A 20082-nucleotide genomic window follows, 5' to 3' on the forward strand; every position below is an offset into this window, starting at 1 on the left:
CAACAACATTATTGTTATGAATTCTTTCTCTAATGAAATGTCTAACAGAGACATGTATAAGAATGCTAAGACACAATAACTTTCAGAAGAAGTTTTCATTTTAAAAATAAGATCCTATGTGATGTATTTCTTTGTGCACTTAAAATTTTAATTATTCTTGGTTTCATTATTTCAGTCTTCTGTTTCTCAAATCTTTTGTAAAAGGGAGTACCAAAAGTTTTCTCTGAAGAATATAATACAATTTAAAATTAAACTTTGAAAAAGAAATCTCCTTATTGCAAGTTTCAGCAAGTTTGTGGCAATGGCAATTTTTTAAATCACAAGCTTCAAATTTTTGTTTGTTTGGGCTCTATTCTCCAGAAATCTGAAAAATACTAATAATGATGCCACTTTACACGAGCTCAAACGCTTATGGAAAGATAAACTGTATGCTTTTTTATTTCATGGTCCTAATATAACATTTTTACTGTATTCACTATTACTGGATTATCCAGACGCTCTTCCTGCATTTATAGTTTGGAGGTGCCCCCTAGAGGTTCAACTAAAGAATGTGCTGAGACAAGAGGCACAACAAAGAACTCTGTTGCTTTTGAGTTGAGGAACTCTGTGGTGCAGTTATTAAAACATTCTGCTACTAATCAAAAGTTAGCAATTAATACTCACCTGGGACTTGGTAAGGCAAAGATGAAACAGCCCGCTTCTATAAAGATTTAGAATCAGACATCGAGTACTTTAGTTTGAAATGTATTCATATCTTAAAGCTCATCACTGTTGTTAAACTTACCCACCGCCCCCATAAAGCAAGCTGTTTTATGGAACAAAACTTTTTTTTTTTACAAGAGATTAGTGTACCTAATTCATATCAGTTTTCTTATCCTAGCCAAGCATATGAATTTTATAATCTATGTGCAAATGTTATTTGGATTACTGGAAAGAAAGTTCTTTCTGCCAATTTTCATTTTCGATATAGTTACTATAAAGAAAAGAACAGTCACAAGTATGCAAAGAGAGAAGGCTAGCTGGAAGCTCCAATAAAAGCTGACATTAGCCAACAAAGAAGCAGTACCCCAAATACTTATCCCCTGATATTTTCCATGTGAGTCCAGTTGAGTCCAACAAGACTAGCAGCACTACAGCACAAGTTGTTAAGACAGCTGTGGGGGCAAAGAAAATCTACAATCATCCTAGACTGGTACTCTTAGTTTTGGCCTCAGTTGTGTGACACTACAGGTAATTCCTGGGTGGGTGGTTTTTGGGTTTTTTCCCAAGGCTTTGTAGTTCAGAAAGATTTAAAACAAAGAGTTGGTTTTAATCCTATTTTATTCACTAGTTTGGAGATATACTTTTTCTCCTTTCCTATTCAATCAAATGTACACAAAATCTATCTTATCTCATAAAGCATACTAATTATTAAATGGGTCTACACGACTTTTTAAGTCTTAAAAGAATTCACAATAGATTTTCGCATCTTCTGCTTCTTAATGATTATTATAATGTCAAGCACAAGAGTAATTATTTTTTATTATTATGTATTGACATCCTTAGCAGTGAAATGTTACAGTAAATATCATGTGTTTTTAACTTGGTCAAAACAAATGTATTACATAGGATTCGCAATATGGATATTCTAGGAAATTTGTAATACATTACTCTAGGTAACAAGAAAATGGAATTATCTCACCATTTATCTTAGATTGCCTGAATAGACATAGCAAGGAACCTCTGTCTTTATTTCATGCTGTAACTTTTTTTACTTAGGTCCCATATTGTCTCTGCCAAGAAGTGCTTAGTATTCTTTCATCTCTTTTATAGTAATTTCCCTCATTGATCATTTGAATAAGATCATTTCCCTTATTGTGCCAGAGGACAAAAAATCTAATATTTCTCTGCATATGAGAAATGAAGGTGTTTTTGTCTTTCTTTAATATTTATTTTTACTTCTACTCCTGCACCTGAAAAGTGAAAATATACTGATATGAAAGAAGTTGGAGAAATTGGAAAAAAGAATCACTTCTAATTTTGTGTACATGAGAAATTTATGTCAACAATTCAAAATTTTGATGACAGAAAACTCTTAATAAACAATGAGAACAAGTTGTGACAGAAAACATCAGATAGAACAAGGATGCTCATGTGTGAAGTAGAGCTAGAAGGAAAACAAATGCATCAACCACCTTAGTTCAGCCAGATTCTGGTCACCAATATGTCTTCTTTTATGATTCTGTATCTTTAAGCAACAACAAATTACATGTTATATTCTGCTAGTTTTTTGGGTGTTTAGAGGTATTTTTCCTCTTAAATACCAGTTTTGGCTAAGATCCAGTCTCGGAATTCATTCACTTTTGTATAAACTCCAGGCTTATTGACTTGTCCACATTCATCTCCCCAGCTCACTATTCCAACAAGGTACCAGATATCCCTCACATCGGAACCAACCAGTGGTCCTCCAGAGTCACCCTAAAGGGAAGAAAGAGATTAAAAATTAAGAATTTGGTGCATTACAGAGAAATTTTCTATTTTAAGATTTTAATATGAGGTGTTTTTTCACTCTGGACCAAAATTACTTTTATTCTACCCAGTAAGTTCTAGATGACTTGACGGCACATAACAAAAACAACAACTACCCAACAATGTTATTGCTGTTGTGTACCATCGAGTCAGAACCAACCTATAGATGACCCTCCAGTGGATTTTCAGAGGCATTTCATTACATGGGAAGAGATTGATCATCTTTGTTTCACAGGGCAGCTGGTGGATTCAAACTGGATGCTTTCGTGATGGCAGCATAGCTGCTTCCCACTAGCCACCAAAGGTCCCTACTCAATTATAGAGACAATAAAAATCTGCAAAATTTGGATGTTATGAGTTATACACACACACACACACACACACACTGAAAAGTAGAAAGAAGATAGATGGGCTAGGCACCTCTGAATCAAAGAATGACCATCAACTCATCATGGTTTTATATTTGTTAGACTTGGTGCAGAAGTTAGCATCTTGATAAACTGTGACAAAAATAGAACACCAAAACTATTCATTTTCTCTACCTAAATAAACAGAAGATGGGGGTAAAATAAGACTATAGAACACTTTTGGAGAATTGATAACTTCTCTACTGTGATGTAGAGCGGGGGAAAGATACCATACCCCCATCTCCATTCCCATTAACAATGGTCAAGTGAAAAACCTAAACTTTTACTCTCACTGAGCTGCACCAATGACCCATAAGACTGCCATCAAAGGAGGCTAAGTGAGAAAGCAAATAATCATTTCCCATAGATTGTTGTTGTTAGGTGTCATAGAGTGAAGTATGGCTCATAGCAATAGATCTGAACCCTGTCCTATCCTCTGCCAAAATTAACTATTTGTTGTTGAATTGGATCCATCTCATAGCTGACACTCCTGTTGTGTTTCTGAGGTGGTAGATTGCCCAAGAGGAAACTTCCCATTTTTCTCTTACAGAGCTGCAAGTGAATTGGAACTTCTATAGAGACAATTGCTTTTAGGTTAACATTGCAATTTCCTAAAGACTACACTACCAGAGCTCCCTATACAACAAGAAGCCCACTAAAATAGATGTCTTACAGTGGCCAAAATGTCTCCAATGCATTTTAAAATACCTTGTCACATGGATTGGAAAAAAAATAAATATTTGACTAAGAATAATCAATCAAAGATGTCAACACTGACACAGAAGTTTAAATTATCTGTTGAAAATTTTAAAGCAACTATTATACACACATCTAAATGAGAAATTACTATTATGCTTGAAATGAAATAAAATATACACAAAGTCTCAGTAAAGAAACATCAGATAAAAGAGCCAAATTTTAGAAATAAAAGTATAACTAAAATATATATTTCAGAAGATAAGCTCAATAGCAAAATAGTGATGAAATCTAAAAACAGAATTACATTAATTATATGAATATATGATCTGTCCATCAAAAAATAATCACATAAAACAGAAACTCTGAGACTTGTGGGACTATAACAGAAGATAATACTTTTGTTATTGAAATCTCAGAAGGAAAGAAGAAAGAAGACTGAATTGAAACGTACTTAAAGAAATAATTATTAGTAGTTAGCAAATTCGGTAAAAGATATTAACCTACAGATTTAAAAAGCTGTGGAATGTCAGATATTACAAATCCAAAGAAGTCTATACCAAGAAACATCATAATCCAGCTTTTGAAAATTAAAGGCAAAGAAAAAAAATATTGAATGCAGCAATAAAAATTAAAAAAACCTCTAACCTTTGCAGGGAAAAATATTAATTCAACAGTGATTTCTTTTTAGAAAAAATAGAGGCCATAAAGAAGGGACCAGGGAATACTTAAAGAATTTCAGAAGATTTTATTATGCTTACTTTGAAGCTCCATCTCAAACACTTTGGGCATGTAGCCAGGAGGGACCAGTCCTTAGAGAAGGACATCATATTCAGAAAAGTGGAGGGACAGTGCAGGAGTGAAAGACCCTGTATGATATAGATTGATACAGTAACATGGGTACTGGGGTAGGTGTATCTAAATCATTTAACAGAAAGCAAGCAACAAATGCTTATGAGGATGTGGAGAAACTGGAACTCTTATTCACTGTTGGTGGGAATGTAAGATGGTGCAACCATTGTGGAAGGCGGTGTGATGCTTTCTCAAAAAATTGCAAATAGAGATACCATTTGACCCAGCAATCCCATTACTGGGAATATACCCCAGAGAGACCATGTCTGCCATCCAAGCAGATATATGCACACCCAGGTTTATTGCAGCTTTGTTCACAATAGCAAAGAGTTGGAAACAACCTAAGGGCCCATCAACAAATGAATGGATAGAGAAGCTGTGGTATATTCACACAATGGAATACTATGCCGCATTGAAAAACAAGGAACTCATGCAATATTATTCAAAATAGGTGACCCTGGAGGACATTATGCTGAGTGAAATATCTCAGTCACAAAGGGACAAATACTGCATTGTGCCACTGTTGTAGAATGGGTCTGACATCAGGGTTGGGGTATGTCAGAAAAAACTGGATAAATTATATATACTGTATTGAAACAGATGAGGAAAAGAACAGATTAGAGGTGATATATGATTGAGTATTATGGTTAGCATAGGAATCCAGGATTAAGGTTGCATAGAGAAGTGTACTCGGGGTGGGGGTCGGGGGGAAGGGATAGGGGAATTGTATACTAATGAAGGAATTTTTTTTTCTTTTTCTTTTCGGAGAGTGGAGCGAACTGGTGGGGGCGCGGTGGGCAGGGAGAAAAGTGCGGCAATGAATGAATGAAAATCCAAAACCTCTATAAATGTCTATTAAGATTAATCAAAAAAAAAGAAAAAAATATCACTTAGACTGGCTCAGGACAGGGCACAACTTCAGAGCTATTTTACATAGTGTCACTGTGGGTAACAGGCGATTCAATGGCACATAACTACAACATATATTGAGAACCATATTGGACAATTTTTTGTGTCAGTTGTCAAATATAACACAGAAAACTCAACAGAAGAGAAGTATACTATATATTGCCTATAGTTCTACTCTTTCAGTTGTTATTCTCTCCTTTCTAATTATCTAGGATTTCTTCTTTTAACACTTTATTTAGCCATTCTTTAAGGTAGATATGCCAATGGAAACTTTGTTAGGTTTGGTGGGCGTATTTTTTTATGACTAATAATCTTTATTTCCCCTTCATTTCTGAAGGATAATTTGGTAAAACTATAGAATTTCTATAGAAAAATATTGACAGAGCAATGTACACAGAGTGAGCAGGGCAGATGAAATTTGAATGCAAGCCATTGTTAAAATAATTAGTTTGGGAGCCAAAGGATCAGGTAGCCTCAGTGGGGAGCAGCGTGCTTTGGCAGAAAGCAGCAAGCCTTGGCATAGAGCAGCGAGCTGCAACAGGACCCACTTGCCAAGAGCAAGCAGGACAGCAGGAATTTGAGTGAGGTACTTAGGGGTGGGCCACTCTTGATTGATGGTCCACATGGGACCCCTTCACCTTAAGCAGGAGGGACTGGGACAATTAAAGTGCAAATGGGGTGGCAGACCCAGTTCTCAAGGAGAAAACCAAGGCTTCCTATTTTTCCATTCAGATCCCCATGCATGTGCACCCCCCCACCTGTGTAGGTCTACGTGTGTACCTCTCCCCTAGCTTCTGCTTGCATATATGCATGTGCCCACTCAATGTGCAGCAGTGCACCCTCCTGACCAACTAGAAGCACAAAGGATCTATTCAAAGAAAATTACAAAACATTACAACAAGAAACAAAAAAAGACCTGGAGAAATGGAAGAATATACCTTGTTCGTGGTTAGGAAGACCCAATATTGTGAAATTGACAATACTACCAAAGGCAATTTACACATTCAATGCCATCCCAATACAAATACCAATTCCATCCTTCAATGAGACAGAAGAGGCAATCTCCAATTTAATTTTGAACGGAAAGAGGCCCAAATAAGCAAAGCACTACTTGAAAAGAGAAACAAGGTAGGGGGCATCTCACTCCCTGATTTCAATTCCTACTACACTGCTGTGGTGGTCAAGACAGCATGGTACTTGTACAATGACAGACACACATATCAATGGAATAGAATTGAGAACTTAGAAATTACACCATCTTCCTATGATCAGCTGATTTTTGACAAGGAGATGAAATCAGTTAAGGGGGGCAATGAAATCCTCTTTAACAAATGGTGTTAACAAAATTGGAAAAACATCTGTAAAAGCTCAGGTAAGATCCACACCTCACTCCTTACACAAAAACCAACTCAAAGTGGATCAAGGACCTAAGACGGAAACCAAGGACTATAAACTTCGTTAGAGAAAAGATTGGAAGAACTATAGAAATCCTAATCCACAACATAAACAGTCTTCCAAGCATCCTGAAAACCTACAACCAGGAGAGGATAAAACAGATAAACAGGACCTTCTAAGAATAAAACCCCTTTGCATATCCAAAAATACCTCCAACAGGGTAAAAAGGGAAGCCATAGACTTGGGGGGGGGGAAATGGTAATGACATGTCTTGTAAGAGACTTATATCTAGAATTTATAAAATACTCAAGCACAGCAACAAGATAAAGGTAAACAATCCATTTGCAAAATGGGCACAGGATATGAATAGACACTTTACCAAAGAAGACATTCAGATGGCAAACACATGAAAAATGTTCAAAATCCCTAGCTCGAAGAGAGATGCAAATCAAAACAACTATGAGATATCTCACTTCAATAAGAATAGCAAAATTTAACAGAACAGTAAGCAACAAATGTTGGCAATGTTGTGGAGAAAATGGAACCCTTATTCACTGTTGGTGGGAGTGTACAATAATACGACCACCATGAAGGCAGTATGGTGTTTTCTCAAAAAGTTGCAGATAGAAATACAATTTAACCCAGCAACTCTATTACTGGGAATATACCCTAAAGAAACTATAACTGTCACCCAAGCAGGTATATGCTTACTCCCCCTCTTTTTTTTTTGCAGTTTCGTTCACAATAGCAAAGAGGTGGAAACAACCCAATTGCCCATCAACAAACGAATAGATAGAGAAGCTGTGGTATATTCACACAATGGAATACTATGCTGCATTGAAAAACAAGGAACTCATGAAATATTATATAAAATGGGTGACCCTGAAGGATATTATGCTGAGTGAAATACCTTAGTCACAAAAGGACAAATATAGCATAGTGCCACTGTTGTAAAGCAGGACTTACATCAGAGTTGAGGGAAACAAAGAGGGGATAAACAATCTATACTGCATTGAAATAGATGAGGGAGAGTACTGTTTAGGAGGAATATATGATTTAGTATTATTGTTATGACAGGAGTCCATAATGAAAGCTGCATAGTTGGGTGGACTGGGGCGGGGGGAGGTAGGATGGTATAGCAATAATTTTTTTTTATTTTTTTTTACTTTCAAAGAGAAAAGCAGACTAGGAGGGAGTGGTGGGCAGGGAGGAAAGTGTGCAAAAATGAATGAATGAATGAATGAATGTCCAAAATCTGTGTAAACTTTCATTAAAATAATTTTTTAATTTAGTTTGTTTATTTTTCATTTCAATGAACATCTACAGAGATTTTGGAATTCCATTCATTCATTGTTGCACCCTTCTCCCTGCACAAACCCCTCCAAAATAAATTTTTAAAAAGGAGAAAAAAAGGAAAAAGCAGAAAATATTGACACCAGCAGATTCTTGTAAATCGGCTATGTATAATGTAATACCTAGATGAACACAAATAGAAACCCAGAGATCATCAAGATTATTTTAAAAGGAATACCTGATGACCTGGTGTTATATATATATATATTAGAAGAAATTACAATGGAGCTGTTCTTATTCATAACACAGAGAGTTATCGTTGTTCAGAGGCAAATCTTAACAGCCACTAACAACATTGTGGCGTTTGTTGTTGTGTGCCTTCAAGTCAGGACTGACTCAGAGCTGGATGCCCAGTGGGTTTTTAGAGGCTGTAAATCACATGGGAAGAGACCACCCATCTTTCTCTCACAGCTAATGACAATAATGCTTATTTAAGATGTAAGCATTAGAAGAAACTGAGTGAAAGGTGCAATCTTCCCAATTTCTTGTAACTATGTCAAAATTAAAAGAAGAAATAAAGAGAGTAAAAGAAAGAGTGAGAGAATGGGGGGAGGGGAGAAGAAAAGCGAAGTGAGGAGAAAGAAAAGAAAACAAAGGAAAGCTCATTTCATAGTAATAGGCGAAATCACTTGCCTGGCATGCATCTTTATTTCCTGTCAAAAATCCAGCACATTGCATTCTAGGAGTTATGGCACCATTGTAAACTTGAGGTTCATTACATGTTTGAGCATCTATGAGTTCCACCTCCACTTGTCGAAGATGATTTTGACTGTTACCTAATGAAGAAAACATTATCTCTGTATTTATGAATACATACATGTTTTATATATTTGAAGAAAGTCTTACATAATTATTAACAAAGACAATTATGTGGAGTGTTGTTGCTGTTGTTATTGTTGTTAAGCGCCCTTAAACCAAGTAGAACTAATAATGATCCTGTGAACAACAGATATAAACTCTGTCCTATCCTGTACCATTCTTATCATCCCACAGGTATTTGAGTCCATTGCTACACACACTGTATGTATCCATCTTGTTGAGGATCTTCTCCTTCGTTGAGTTTCCACCTTTCCAAGCATTGTGTCCCATTTCAAGGAATAGCCTCTCCTACCAGTATGTCCAAAATATGTGATACAAAGCTTTATCATCCTTGCCTCCAAGAATCACTCTGGTTGCACCTTCTCCAGGATATAGCTGTTTATTCTTTTGGCAGTTTATGGGGTATTCAGCAGTCTTCTTCAACAGCACAACTCAAAGGTATCAATTTGTCTCCTCTTATCCTTATTCATTTTCCAACTCTCAGATGCATAGAAGAGGACTGGAAAGACTGTGTCTTTAATCTGGCACACTTTTCAGGACTTTGGAAAGATTCCTGACAGCAGGCTTGCCCAATGCTGTATGTCTCCTGATCTCCTAACTGCTGATATCTAGGACACTGATTGTGGATACAAGCAAGATTATCATTGGCAATTTTAATATTTTCTTTAATATTTTAATATTATAATAATATTTGCATATATTGACCCAGTGGTGGGGATTTTTGTTTTCTTGATGTTGAAATGTAATCTATATTTAAGGCTGTAGTTCTTGATCCTCTGCAGCAAACCCTCATGTCTTTCTCACATTCAGGAAGTAAGGTTGTGTCATATGCATAATACACGTTGTTGGTGAGTCTTCCTCCAATCCTGATTCCACACTCTTCCTAAAGTCCAACTTCTCCAATTATTTGCTCAGCATAGAGATTGAATATATACGGAGAAAGGACAGAGCCATTAACACATATATTTCTCACTTTTAAGAGTTGCAGTGTTTCCTTGCTCTGTTCGGAAAACAATTTCTTGGTCTAAGTATAGATTTCATATAAGCATAATTAAATGTTCTAGAATTCCCATTCTTCTCAATTCTAGTCATTGTTATGACTGACATAACCAAATACCTTTGCATAGTCAATAAAATACAAAAACGTCTAGAATAGCACATTTAAAAAGCTAGAAATTCAAGCTGGATTTCAAAGAAGACCGTGGTAGCAGGGATATCACTGCTCATGTCAGATGAATTCTGGCTGAAGGCAGAGAATACCAGAAGAAAGTGTACTTGTGCTTCATTGACTATGAAAAGGCATTTAACTGTGTGGATCATAATAAATATCAGCTAAAATTGAGAACAATGAGAATTCCAGAACACTTAATTGTGCTCCTTAGAAAACATAAAGTTCAATAATAGTGCCTGACATTGACCAGTTTCATACAGCAAGCAATCAGATTGAAATAACAAATAACAGTACCTCATTTTTTAAATGTATTGTTGTTGTTATGTATGAAATTGACTCACAATTGATCTGCCAAAGTGGGTTTTCTGAGGCTGTAAATAGCACACAAGAAAATTGTTTGTCTTGCTCTCACAGAGAGAGATTTTATTTGAGCCTTAAGGTTGGCAACACAATTCCTTACCCACAAGACTACCAGTGCTCCCATAAAATGCATTAGAATACCAGAGTTACATTACTGTAGCTTGAGTCTCTGTTCAGATGCTCACCATCATTTTGCAGAGCTCCAAATCCTGTCACAAACACATTATCACCTGGCTGGAACTCATGGGAAGCATCAGGAAGACAAACTTTATGTACAGCATTTGTGTAAGGAACAGGTCTGGAAAGTTCTGCAAGAGCAATATCATAGTCATGTGATGGATATTTGTATTTTTCATGGACAATTATTCTTTTGAGGTTTCGTGGCATTTTTGGTGGCTTTAGTGTTACTCCAAAGGAAGCTGTCCATCTCCTCGGATCTTTATACCTACAGAGAACAAAAAAAAAAAGAAAGGAATAAATTCTACATTACCTTGCCACCTTATTAACAACTTAATTTATGGTGGTGGTGGTGTTATTGTTGTTGTTATATGCCATTGAGTCACCTGTGACTCATAGTGACTCTGTGTACATTAGCTGTGAACCCTGCCATGTCCTAAGTTAATTTCATTATCTCTGACAAACCTAATCTCATTTCCCCAGTCACTAAGTCAATCCTTCTCCTCTTGGGTTTTCCTCTCCTGTGCTGACTCTCACCCTTCCAAGTAAGATGTCCTTCTCCAAGGATGGTCGCTCCTGGCCATGTGCCCAAAGTATGTGAGATGGAGTTTCAAAATCCTTGCTCCCTAGAAACAGCTTGTTTTCACTCTCTCTAAGACAGACCTGTTTGTTCTCCCTGTAGTCCATAGTATGTTCAACAGTATTCATCAGCACCACAACTCAAAGGCATTGATGATTCTTCTATCATCTTTAGTTATTGTAGAGCTCTCCAGTGCATACCAAGTAATTGCAAAGACTGTGGCCTGGATCAGTCTCCAGATTGACATCATCGTTCTTCAGTACACTAGAGAGGTCTATGACATCAGACTTTCCCAATGCAATTCATCTTTTAGTTTCCTGACTGCTGGTGCAAAATAGTGTTGACTGTGGAACCAAAGATGCTGAAGTTGTTAACAATCTCAACCTCTTCACCAACTATCATGAAGCTGTCAATTGGCCCAGTGGTAAGAATCTTTGGTTTTTTGATGTTGAACTTCAGTTCATAAGAATGCAGTTCTTGACATTCAGCAGCAAACGTCTCATGATCTTCTCAGTTCAGCAAGCAAGGTTATACATCTGCATTGCATAGGTTGTTGATGAGTCTTCCTCCAATCCTGCTGCCACATTCTTCCTCATAAAGCCCAACATCCTGAATGATCTGTTTTGCAAACAGATTGAGAATGTATAGAGATTGGATGTATCCCTGACACACACATTTACTCGTCCTGAACCATGCACTGTTTCCGCGCTCTGTTCTGACTACTTCTTCCTGGTCCAGGTATAGGCTTTACATAAACACAGTTAAGTATTCTGGGATCTCCATTCTTCTCAAGGTTAGCCATAAATTGTGATCCACGCAGTCAAATACCTTTGCACAGTCAATGAAACACAGATAGACACTCCTTTTTTATACTCTGCTTTCAGCCAAGATCCATCTAGCATTGGTTATGATGTCCCTAGTGCCATGGGCTCCTCTAAACCCAACTTTCACATCTGGAAGTTCTCTGCTAATGTACTGTTTCAGTCCTTTTCAGATTATTTTTAGCAGGATCTTGCTTGATTGAGATATTAGTTACATTGTTCAATAATTTCCAACTTCTATGCATATTAGCTCCGAACTCTGCCCTATCCTAAACCAATCTTATTGTCTCTAACAGACCTAATCCCATATTTGCAGTCACAGAATCAATCCATCTCATCTCTGGTCTTTCTTTCGTGTGCTGGTGCTCCACCCTTCTGAGCCTGATGTCCCTCTCCAAGGACTGGCCCTTTCTTGCCACATGCCCAAACATGTCATTGACTTGGGACTGACTCACAGTTTACCCTCCAGAAGTTTTTTAAAGTATATAAATCACATGGAAAGAGATGCCTATCTTTTTCCCGTAGAGCAACTTGTGGACTCCAATGATGTACTATTGGAATAACAGTGCAACTCTAACAGATAGAAATGTGTAGATATATGACTATCAGCCATTCCATGAACTATATAGCAGGACAAACTATCTTATTGAATTATTTGCTACTTCCAAATTTCTTCATACTGAGCTCATCTTTCTTGCTATATGCAAGTCCCCAATTAGACTCTAATCCACATTACTGGCAGACGTGGAAGGACATGTTTGAACAGGTAAGTAAAACTCCTTCAAAGATAACTTTACTTCCCATGATAATCTACTAAATATTTATAGTCTATTTATCTCTATATCTATCTATTGGTCTCACTTATATTTCCAAACAAAACTTATAATGTTTATACAAGTTTTCAACTCTCTTTGTGATTATTATACATTCTTTCATTTATGTTAAATTTATCTCTTTCAAATTTGATGATATTTCTTTCCTTCTGGATCCCCAGTTTGCTTAGCTTAATGATGACTCCATTGTAATAGCCAAGACTTACACTCTAAAGCAGTGAGCAGCACTCACAAGCCATGTGCTATTAATTAAAGTGGCTCCACAGCGATGGATTCCATCCCATTGTAGACTAGCTTGCCAAGGCCATTCACCCTCTTCTACCTCTGTTCCACCAACAATCCGGACACTTTCCCTGGTAGATTTATTCCTTCGTGTTCCACAACCTGTCAAAGAAAGAGGATTCATTAATTAGAACTTGTTTATAAGCAGAAAAGAAGTGTTACTATGTCCCATATTTTTCTTACTTTATGCACCAAGAAAAAATAATTAACTAATTAATTCATTAGCTAATTAAGTAATTTCATTATTAGACATGTTGCATTGGGGAAATCTAACACCTTTGAGCTGTGGTGTTGGAGAAGAGCACTGAATGAACATCCATGGATGGCCAAGAGAATGAACAGATAAGTCTTGGAGAGGGTGTAGTTAGAGTACTTTTTGGCTGCAAGAATAATGGAGTTTACATTATTATGCCTCACATACATTGGACACATTGCTAGGAGGTGTTCCCTAGACAGGTACATGATTTTGGGAAGGGTAGAGGGTCAGAAAAGTAGAGGAAGACCCTCAACCAGGTGAATTGACAAGGTGACTGCTGCAATGGGCTCTTGGGTGTCGGGAAGTATGAGGAAGGTGCAAGACAGGACTAGGTTCAGATCTTTGGTTCATTGGATCACTATGAGTCATACTTGACTCAATGGCACCTACAAATCTATATCTATCTCTATATGTATAGCATCTATATCATCGTCTATATCATCACCTATATCATCATCTATATATCTCTATATCATCTCTATCTCTATATCAATGTGTATATCATCTATATCTATATCTATCTATATATCTCTATACTCTCTTGGTATTACTAATTTTTACATTGATGCTTCATTTAATTAATTGACTCCTATTGGTCTTTTAGGGGCCTTAGTGGAGCTCTACTGGCATTGTGGTAAGAAACTGTGCAGCAATCCCAAAAGCACACAGTTCAAATTCCATCATCTGCTCCACAGAAGAGAGATGAGCAATCTCCTCCTGTGTGATTAACTGCCTCTGAAAACTTGCTGGAGCATCAGCAATAGATCAGTTCCCACTCGACGGTACACAACAACAGTGGCCTAATGGTAAGAAGATGTACTGCCAACCTGAAGATACATTTTTCAAATCCACCAATTGCTCTTCAGGGGTAAAAATGGGCTCCCATGCAATTTACCATCTCCTGCTGGAGATTCAGCTATGTGCTGGTTATGACCTTATGGCAGTGAGTGAGTATTATTAATAAAGATATACTAAAAAGGCAGGCAGTTGTAGAGTTGATGATGTATATTGATGAAAATACTAACAGCCTGGATAATATCTTTATTTACATTTTAAAAGTACCACAACTGGAGAGCTCTGGTAGCCTGGTGTCAAGAAGGTGCACTGCAATCCCAGGGGTACTGGGTTCGAATCCACCAGATGCTCTGCTGGAGAAGGAGGGACAATCTCCTCCTGTACCAGTCAGATCCAATTTGACGATACACATATAAAAAGTAATTAAAAAAATTTTTTTAAAAGTACCACAACTGAACCACCAGAGAGATTTGGTGGCAATCTAATTCTCTTTGGACTACACCGCCAGACCCCCAGAATTCCGCAGAATTCTAGGTTTCTTATTAATAATATCAAGAATTTTTAGTGACACATTTATTTCTCTAGGTGAAAAATACCAACACACACATTGTTGTTGTTATTGTTGTTAATTGCCAATCAGTTGTAATTAACTCATAGCGACCTTATGAACGAAAGTCCTCAACACTTGGGTGGCTTTCATCCTTTCTCCAGGTTCATAGGGATTCCAGAGGCACGCTATTATGGAAGTGGTTACCGCTCCTGCTTCCAAGCTTGTTTCAATTGGGAAGCTCCATCAAACACTGTCCACCATGGATAACCATTATCGCATTCGACACATCAGTGTCACAATGTTCAGCTTCACAGCAACCACAAGTTACCTCTGTATGGCAAGTGGACACACCAGAGCTATACGACCTAGAAGAATGTTTGACTAAAAACAATTAAAAACATTCCTGAGGGCCGCAGGCCAGAGGATCCTACTGTATTTTACCATTCCAGCATGTCCAAATGCTGGCTAACTCTGGGCCAGAGACCCCCAATTCATCTGGAACGTCCACTCTGCCGACACCTATTTGGGGCAAAAAGAAAGTCACAAGTGCCCTAAGCATTCCATACTTGCCTCTCTTCAAGACATAAGAGGCCACATCCAGCTGAAACTGAGATTCATGAGACACTCAACACATACATTAGCTGTGTATAATTTATAGAAAACTTCTGTAAGACTTTAAAGTTATTATCTCCAGTCAGAACACTGAGAAGTGAATATTTTGTACTTGATTTCTGATTAAGAACTCTGGTGGCCTAGTAGGTAGGAGTGGAACTGTCAACCTAAAGACACATGGTTTGAATTCACTGGTTCTACTTTACCAGGGAAGACGGGCAATCTCTGTCTTGTGATTTATTACCCCTGAATACCAAAACCCACTGGAGGCTCAGCTATAAGTTGATTGACTAAAGCACATAACAACTCTGATAATGCCATAATTACTTTCCACCACGTATCTGCCACAGGCTCCTAGACATCCACTCCAAAAGTTAGTCAGTTTTGTCTTTCTTTTATAATAAAGTATTGCCAGGATTGACCAGTCTTTGGAGAATGACATCATGCTTGGAAGGGTGGAGTGACAATACAAAAGAGGAAGACCCTGGATGAGATGGATTGACTCAGTGACTGGGGTAATGGGGGCGGGGAGGGGGGGTAAGTGGGTTCATTGTCTCCAGATATAGCAGGGTTCAGAGCAGTTGTACATAAGGTCACTATGATTTGGAAGTGACTCAATGGCACGTAACAACAGAGATACAAAAAGCACTATAATATTCATACACATTACCACTGAGTCAGAACCAACTCATAGCAGACCCTCTATTAGGTTCCTGAGGCTGTAAATCACACAAGAAGGTATTGTTCATCTTTCTCCAATAGAATGCCTGCTGGATTTGAACTACCAGGGAGGTGTGACCTTCGCCTTAGCAGTTCAACTCCCTATGGCTTAGGCCACCAGAGCTCCCTAAAACACTAAGAGCTGTATACAAAACAAAGAAAAATTAATCCATTCGGTCTCTGTTGCTAAAGCAAAATAAGTCTGATCTAGAGTGTTCAATTTTTATAATGTATAATACAATTTTAATAAGAAATGTCTTGAACTTACAGCTGTTCAGATAGTTGTCTGTTTCTGTCTTGTTGATTTCTGAAACAAAAATAATTAATTAAAAATAATTAATCATTGTTTCCTTTAAAATAATTAATTTTAAAAAGTAACTAATTAAAAATAATTCTGTTCAACATAACAGAATTTCATTTTACCTCTGAATAATTCAAATACTAAAAAGCTGCTTAATTCCATCAATTCATTCTAGCTTATTAATGGAGCAGAAGTTTATCACCGTTTATGAAGATTAACAACAGCTCTAGTTATTAAAAAAATACAGTTTATTATAGACATAGTATGTTCAGTACTTGAGAGGGAGGGAGACTTGGGCAGTATTTCTCAAATATCGTTTAGATCAGAATCAAATGAGGCATCTTTATAGCATAAACTCCTGTTTCCTTGTATCAATAATTCTGTTTCAGGAAGTAATTCTGATCCTGGTGTTGAAGCCTAGAAATACATAATTTATATTAGGACATAAAATGCCAGTAATACAGTCAACCTGTGGGAAATACCTACCTAATACTTTGTACTGATCATACAAAGGTAATGATATTGTCACTGACCATTCTTTTGAATTATTTTCATAAACTCATAGTCATATTACTCTTTGTAAAATTGTAAAAAGAGCAAGGGTCATATGAGGACAAACGTATCTGGCTTTTATCAAGCTTCTGAAGGGGAACTGTCCCCGTTAACAGCATCAACCAATTTTCATGAAGTCAGTCATGTTCCCCAAGCTCCCCATACCTGTTTCTATCCATCTCAACATCAACCTTACTGCTTCACTAGGTCCAAAATCCAACATGATAGCTCACAGACAACACAGAGCCATGCTGGGAAAGTCATAAGCTTATAATCTGGGTTAGTAGCAGAATACATTCAGGACCACTTCTGAAATGTACTCACAAGTACCTCTGTCTTGAGCACCATGGCTTTTGAGCAGTGTTACGAAGTTCTTAGTTCTGTCAATATTGACTCCCTCCACCTCTCCTAGTTGTTCAACAAACTTGGGCAAAGGCTCTTAGTTTAGCTCTGGTTCTGTCTGTGGGGGTTGCAATCAGTTCTGTCTTTTCTTCTACAGAGATGATGCAGGTTCATGCTGTCCTTTCTGATAGCAGCTGTGCTCTAATTAATGTGCAACTACAGACATTTTGGGTGTGTTGGGTTAAACATAGACATTCTTGAAATCATTTCATGTGTTTATATTTAAATAATATGGCTACTAGAGAATTTAAATGCACACATATAGCTTGCATGTATACAGATCAGCACTACTATATGTGGCATCTGATTGACTCTACCCTTTATCAGATCTTTGTGTTTCCTCTGAGGGACTCACACAAATTATAAAATAATCAAAGGAAAGAAGCTATAAAGTACATTAATGGCACAGCTTCTTCAAAGGCAAATGTAAGTAAAATATGTACCTTTCCACATATATTGCAAACTCAGAATATATAATGGAAGCACAAACTGGTGAGCACATCTGGGACAGCATCTGTTGAAACATATCAATTGGTAAACCATCAATTCCTGGGGCCTTATTTTTGCCAATTCTTTCAGAGCAGCTTGAACTTCTTCCTTCATCACCACAGGCTCTTGTTCATACGTTGTTTCATGAAATTCTTCTGTGTCTGCCAATTTCTGTGGGCACAATGACTCTATATACTCTTTCCATCTTCTTTTAATACTTCCTGGATCACTTAATATGCTGCCCAAAGAATCCTTAAGTATTGCAACACGAGGTCTAAATTTGTCCTTCAGCTTAGGAAATGCTAAGCAAGTTCAGCCCCTTTGATTTTCTGACTCCAGCTCCTTGCACATTTCATTACAGTACTTTTTCTTTCTATGCTACCCTTTGAAAGCTCCTAAATATTTCGTTTTATTCCCTCTGCTTAAGCTCTTTTGCACTCTAGTGCAATATTCAGAATATCTTTTGACATTCATTTTGGTTTTTCTTCCTCTTCTGTCTTTGTAATGACCTTTTGCACTCTTCCTGGATGATATTCTTGATATCCTCCCATAACTCATCTGGTCTTTGTTCATTAGAGTTCACGGCCTCAAATCTATTCCTGAAATGGTTCTGAAATTCAGGTGGTATAGACTCAAGATCATATTTTATTTCCCATGGATTTGATTTAATTTTCCTTAGCTTCAGCTTGAACTTGAATATGAGTAGTTGGTGGTCTGTTCCACAGTTAGCACCTGTCCTAGTTTTCACAGCTGATATTGAACTTCTCCAGTGGTTCTTTCCACAGATGTAATCAATCTGATTACTATGCACACCCTCAGGTGAAATCCAGGTGTATAACCTGCGTTTACGTTTCTTATAAAACATATTTGCGATGTTGATTTTTCCAAACTCAACCATTCTATCTCCAGCTTCATTTCTGTCACCAAGTCTATGTTTCCCAACTACTGATCCTTCTTCTATCTCCACCAAAGTACTAAAGAGCAATGATGTCAGTCTGGAGACTAAGGTGCACCTGATACAGGCCATAGTCTTTGCAATCACTTGTTATGCATCAGAGAGATGGACCATAACTAGGGATGATAGGATAATTGATGCCTTTGAGCTGTGGTGTTGGAGAAAAGTGTTGAATATACAATGGACTGCTAAGAGAATGAACAGGTTCATCCTGAAGAGGATTAAGCCAGGCTGTTCCTTGGAGGCAAAAATTCTGAAGCTTAGTCTGATATACTTTGGACATGTTTTAAAGGGGGGGGGGCTAGTCCTTGGAGAGGAACGTCATGCTTGGAAGGGTTAAGGGACAGCCCAGGAGAGGAAGACCCTCGATGAGATGAATTGATCCAGTGACTGGGGTAATGAGAGTTGGTGTGTCAGAGACAATGAGATTGGCACAGGATAGAGCAGGGTTTATGGCTGTTGTACATTGCATCACTATGAGTCACCAGCAACTCGATAACACATAACAACAACAATGGAAGCAGGCAGAAAAATAAGAGGAAAATACAAAACTCTTGTCCCCATCTATAGCTAAAATAATGTGGATGTGGTGGCTCAGTAGTAGAATTCTCACCCTCTATGCAGAAGATACCCTCTGCAAATCCACCAAATATCTGACAGTGGAAGTTTTTGTGGTGATATGAAAAGATTTCAGACAGATTTGGAGAATAGATATGGTGATTTGCTTCCAAAAGAAGCAAAGGATCAAAGAACATTTCATTTGTTCTATGAGGTCACATACACAATGGAAGCTGATTCAACAACCGGTAACAACAACACAGTTAAAAATAAAGCCCAACACACACACACACACACAAAATAGATAAGATCCAAGAATCAATAACAGTCATTCAAGGAAGGCATAAACTTAAGGTAGCTTTGAAAAAGAGAATATTTCATTAGTAACGATTCTGGGGCTTCGTCTGACATACTTTGGACATGTTGTAAGGAGAGACAGCTCTTTAGAGAGGGACATCATGCTGGGTAGAGTGGAGGGACAGCGCAGGACGGGAAGACCCTCTATGAGGTAGATTGATTCAGTGACTGGGGTACTCGGGATGGGTGTGTCAGAGGCAATGAGATTGGCACAGGATAGAGCACGGTTTAGGGCTGTTGTACATAGGTTACCTATGAGTCGCAAACGACTCGACGGCACATAACAACAACAACAATTAGTTTAACTCCAAACTAATAACGAGACTCCAGAAATAAACATATTTTAAGATACCTAATATCAATTTGGCATTT

At 37.6% G+C, this 20082-nt stretch overlaps 1 protein-coding gene across 1 annotated transcript in view; it reads right to left on the reverse strand.

Moving 5' to 3' along the window:
• Positions 1–2295: 2295 nt before the first annotated feature.
• Positions 2296–20082, reverse strand: part of TMPRSS11E (transmembrane protease, serine 11E) — an 82219-nt gene continuing 64432 nt past the window's right edge. The window contains exons 6-10 of the mRNA XM_006896833.1: positions 16365–16403; positions 13088–13265; positions 10656–10915; positions 8754–8896; positions 2296–2457 (exon numbers count right to left, since the gene is read on the reverse strand). Coding sequence (XP_006896895.1) covers positions 2296–2457; positions 8754–8896; positions 10656–10915; positions 13088–13265; positions 16365–16403 — 782 coding nt within the window. The remainder of the gene's footprint in view (positions 2458–8753; positions 8897–10655; positions 10916–13087; positions 13266–16364; positions 16404–20082) is intronic.

The sequence above is a fragment of the Elephantulus edwardii genome, unplaced genomic scaffold (assembly GCF_000299155.1).
Source record: "Elephantulus edwardii isolate Elephantulus edwardi_28Jun2011 unplaced genomic scaffold, EleEdw1.0 scaffold00192, whole genome shotgun sequence".
Taxonomy (NCBI): Eukaryota; Metazoa; Chordata; class Mammalia; order Macroscelidea; family Macroscelididae; genus Elephantulus; species Elephantulus edwardii.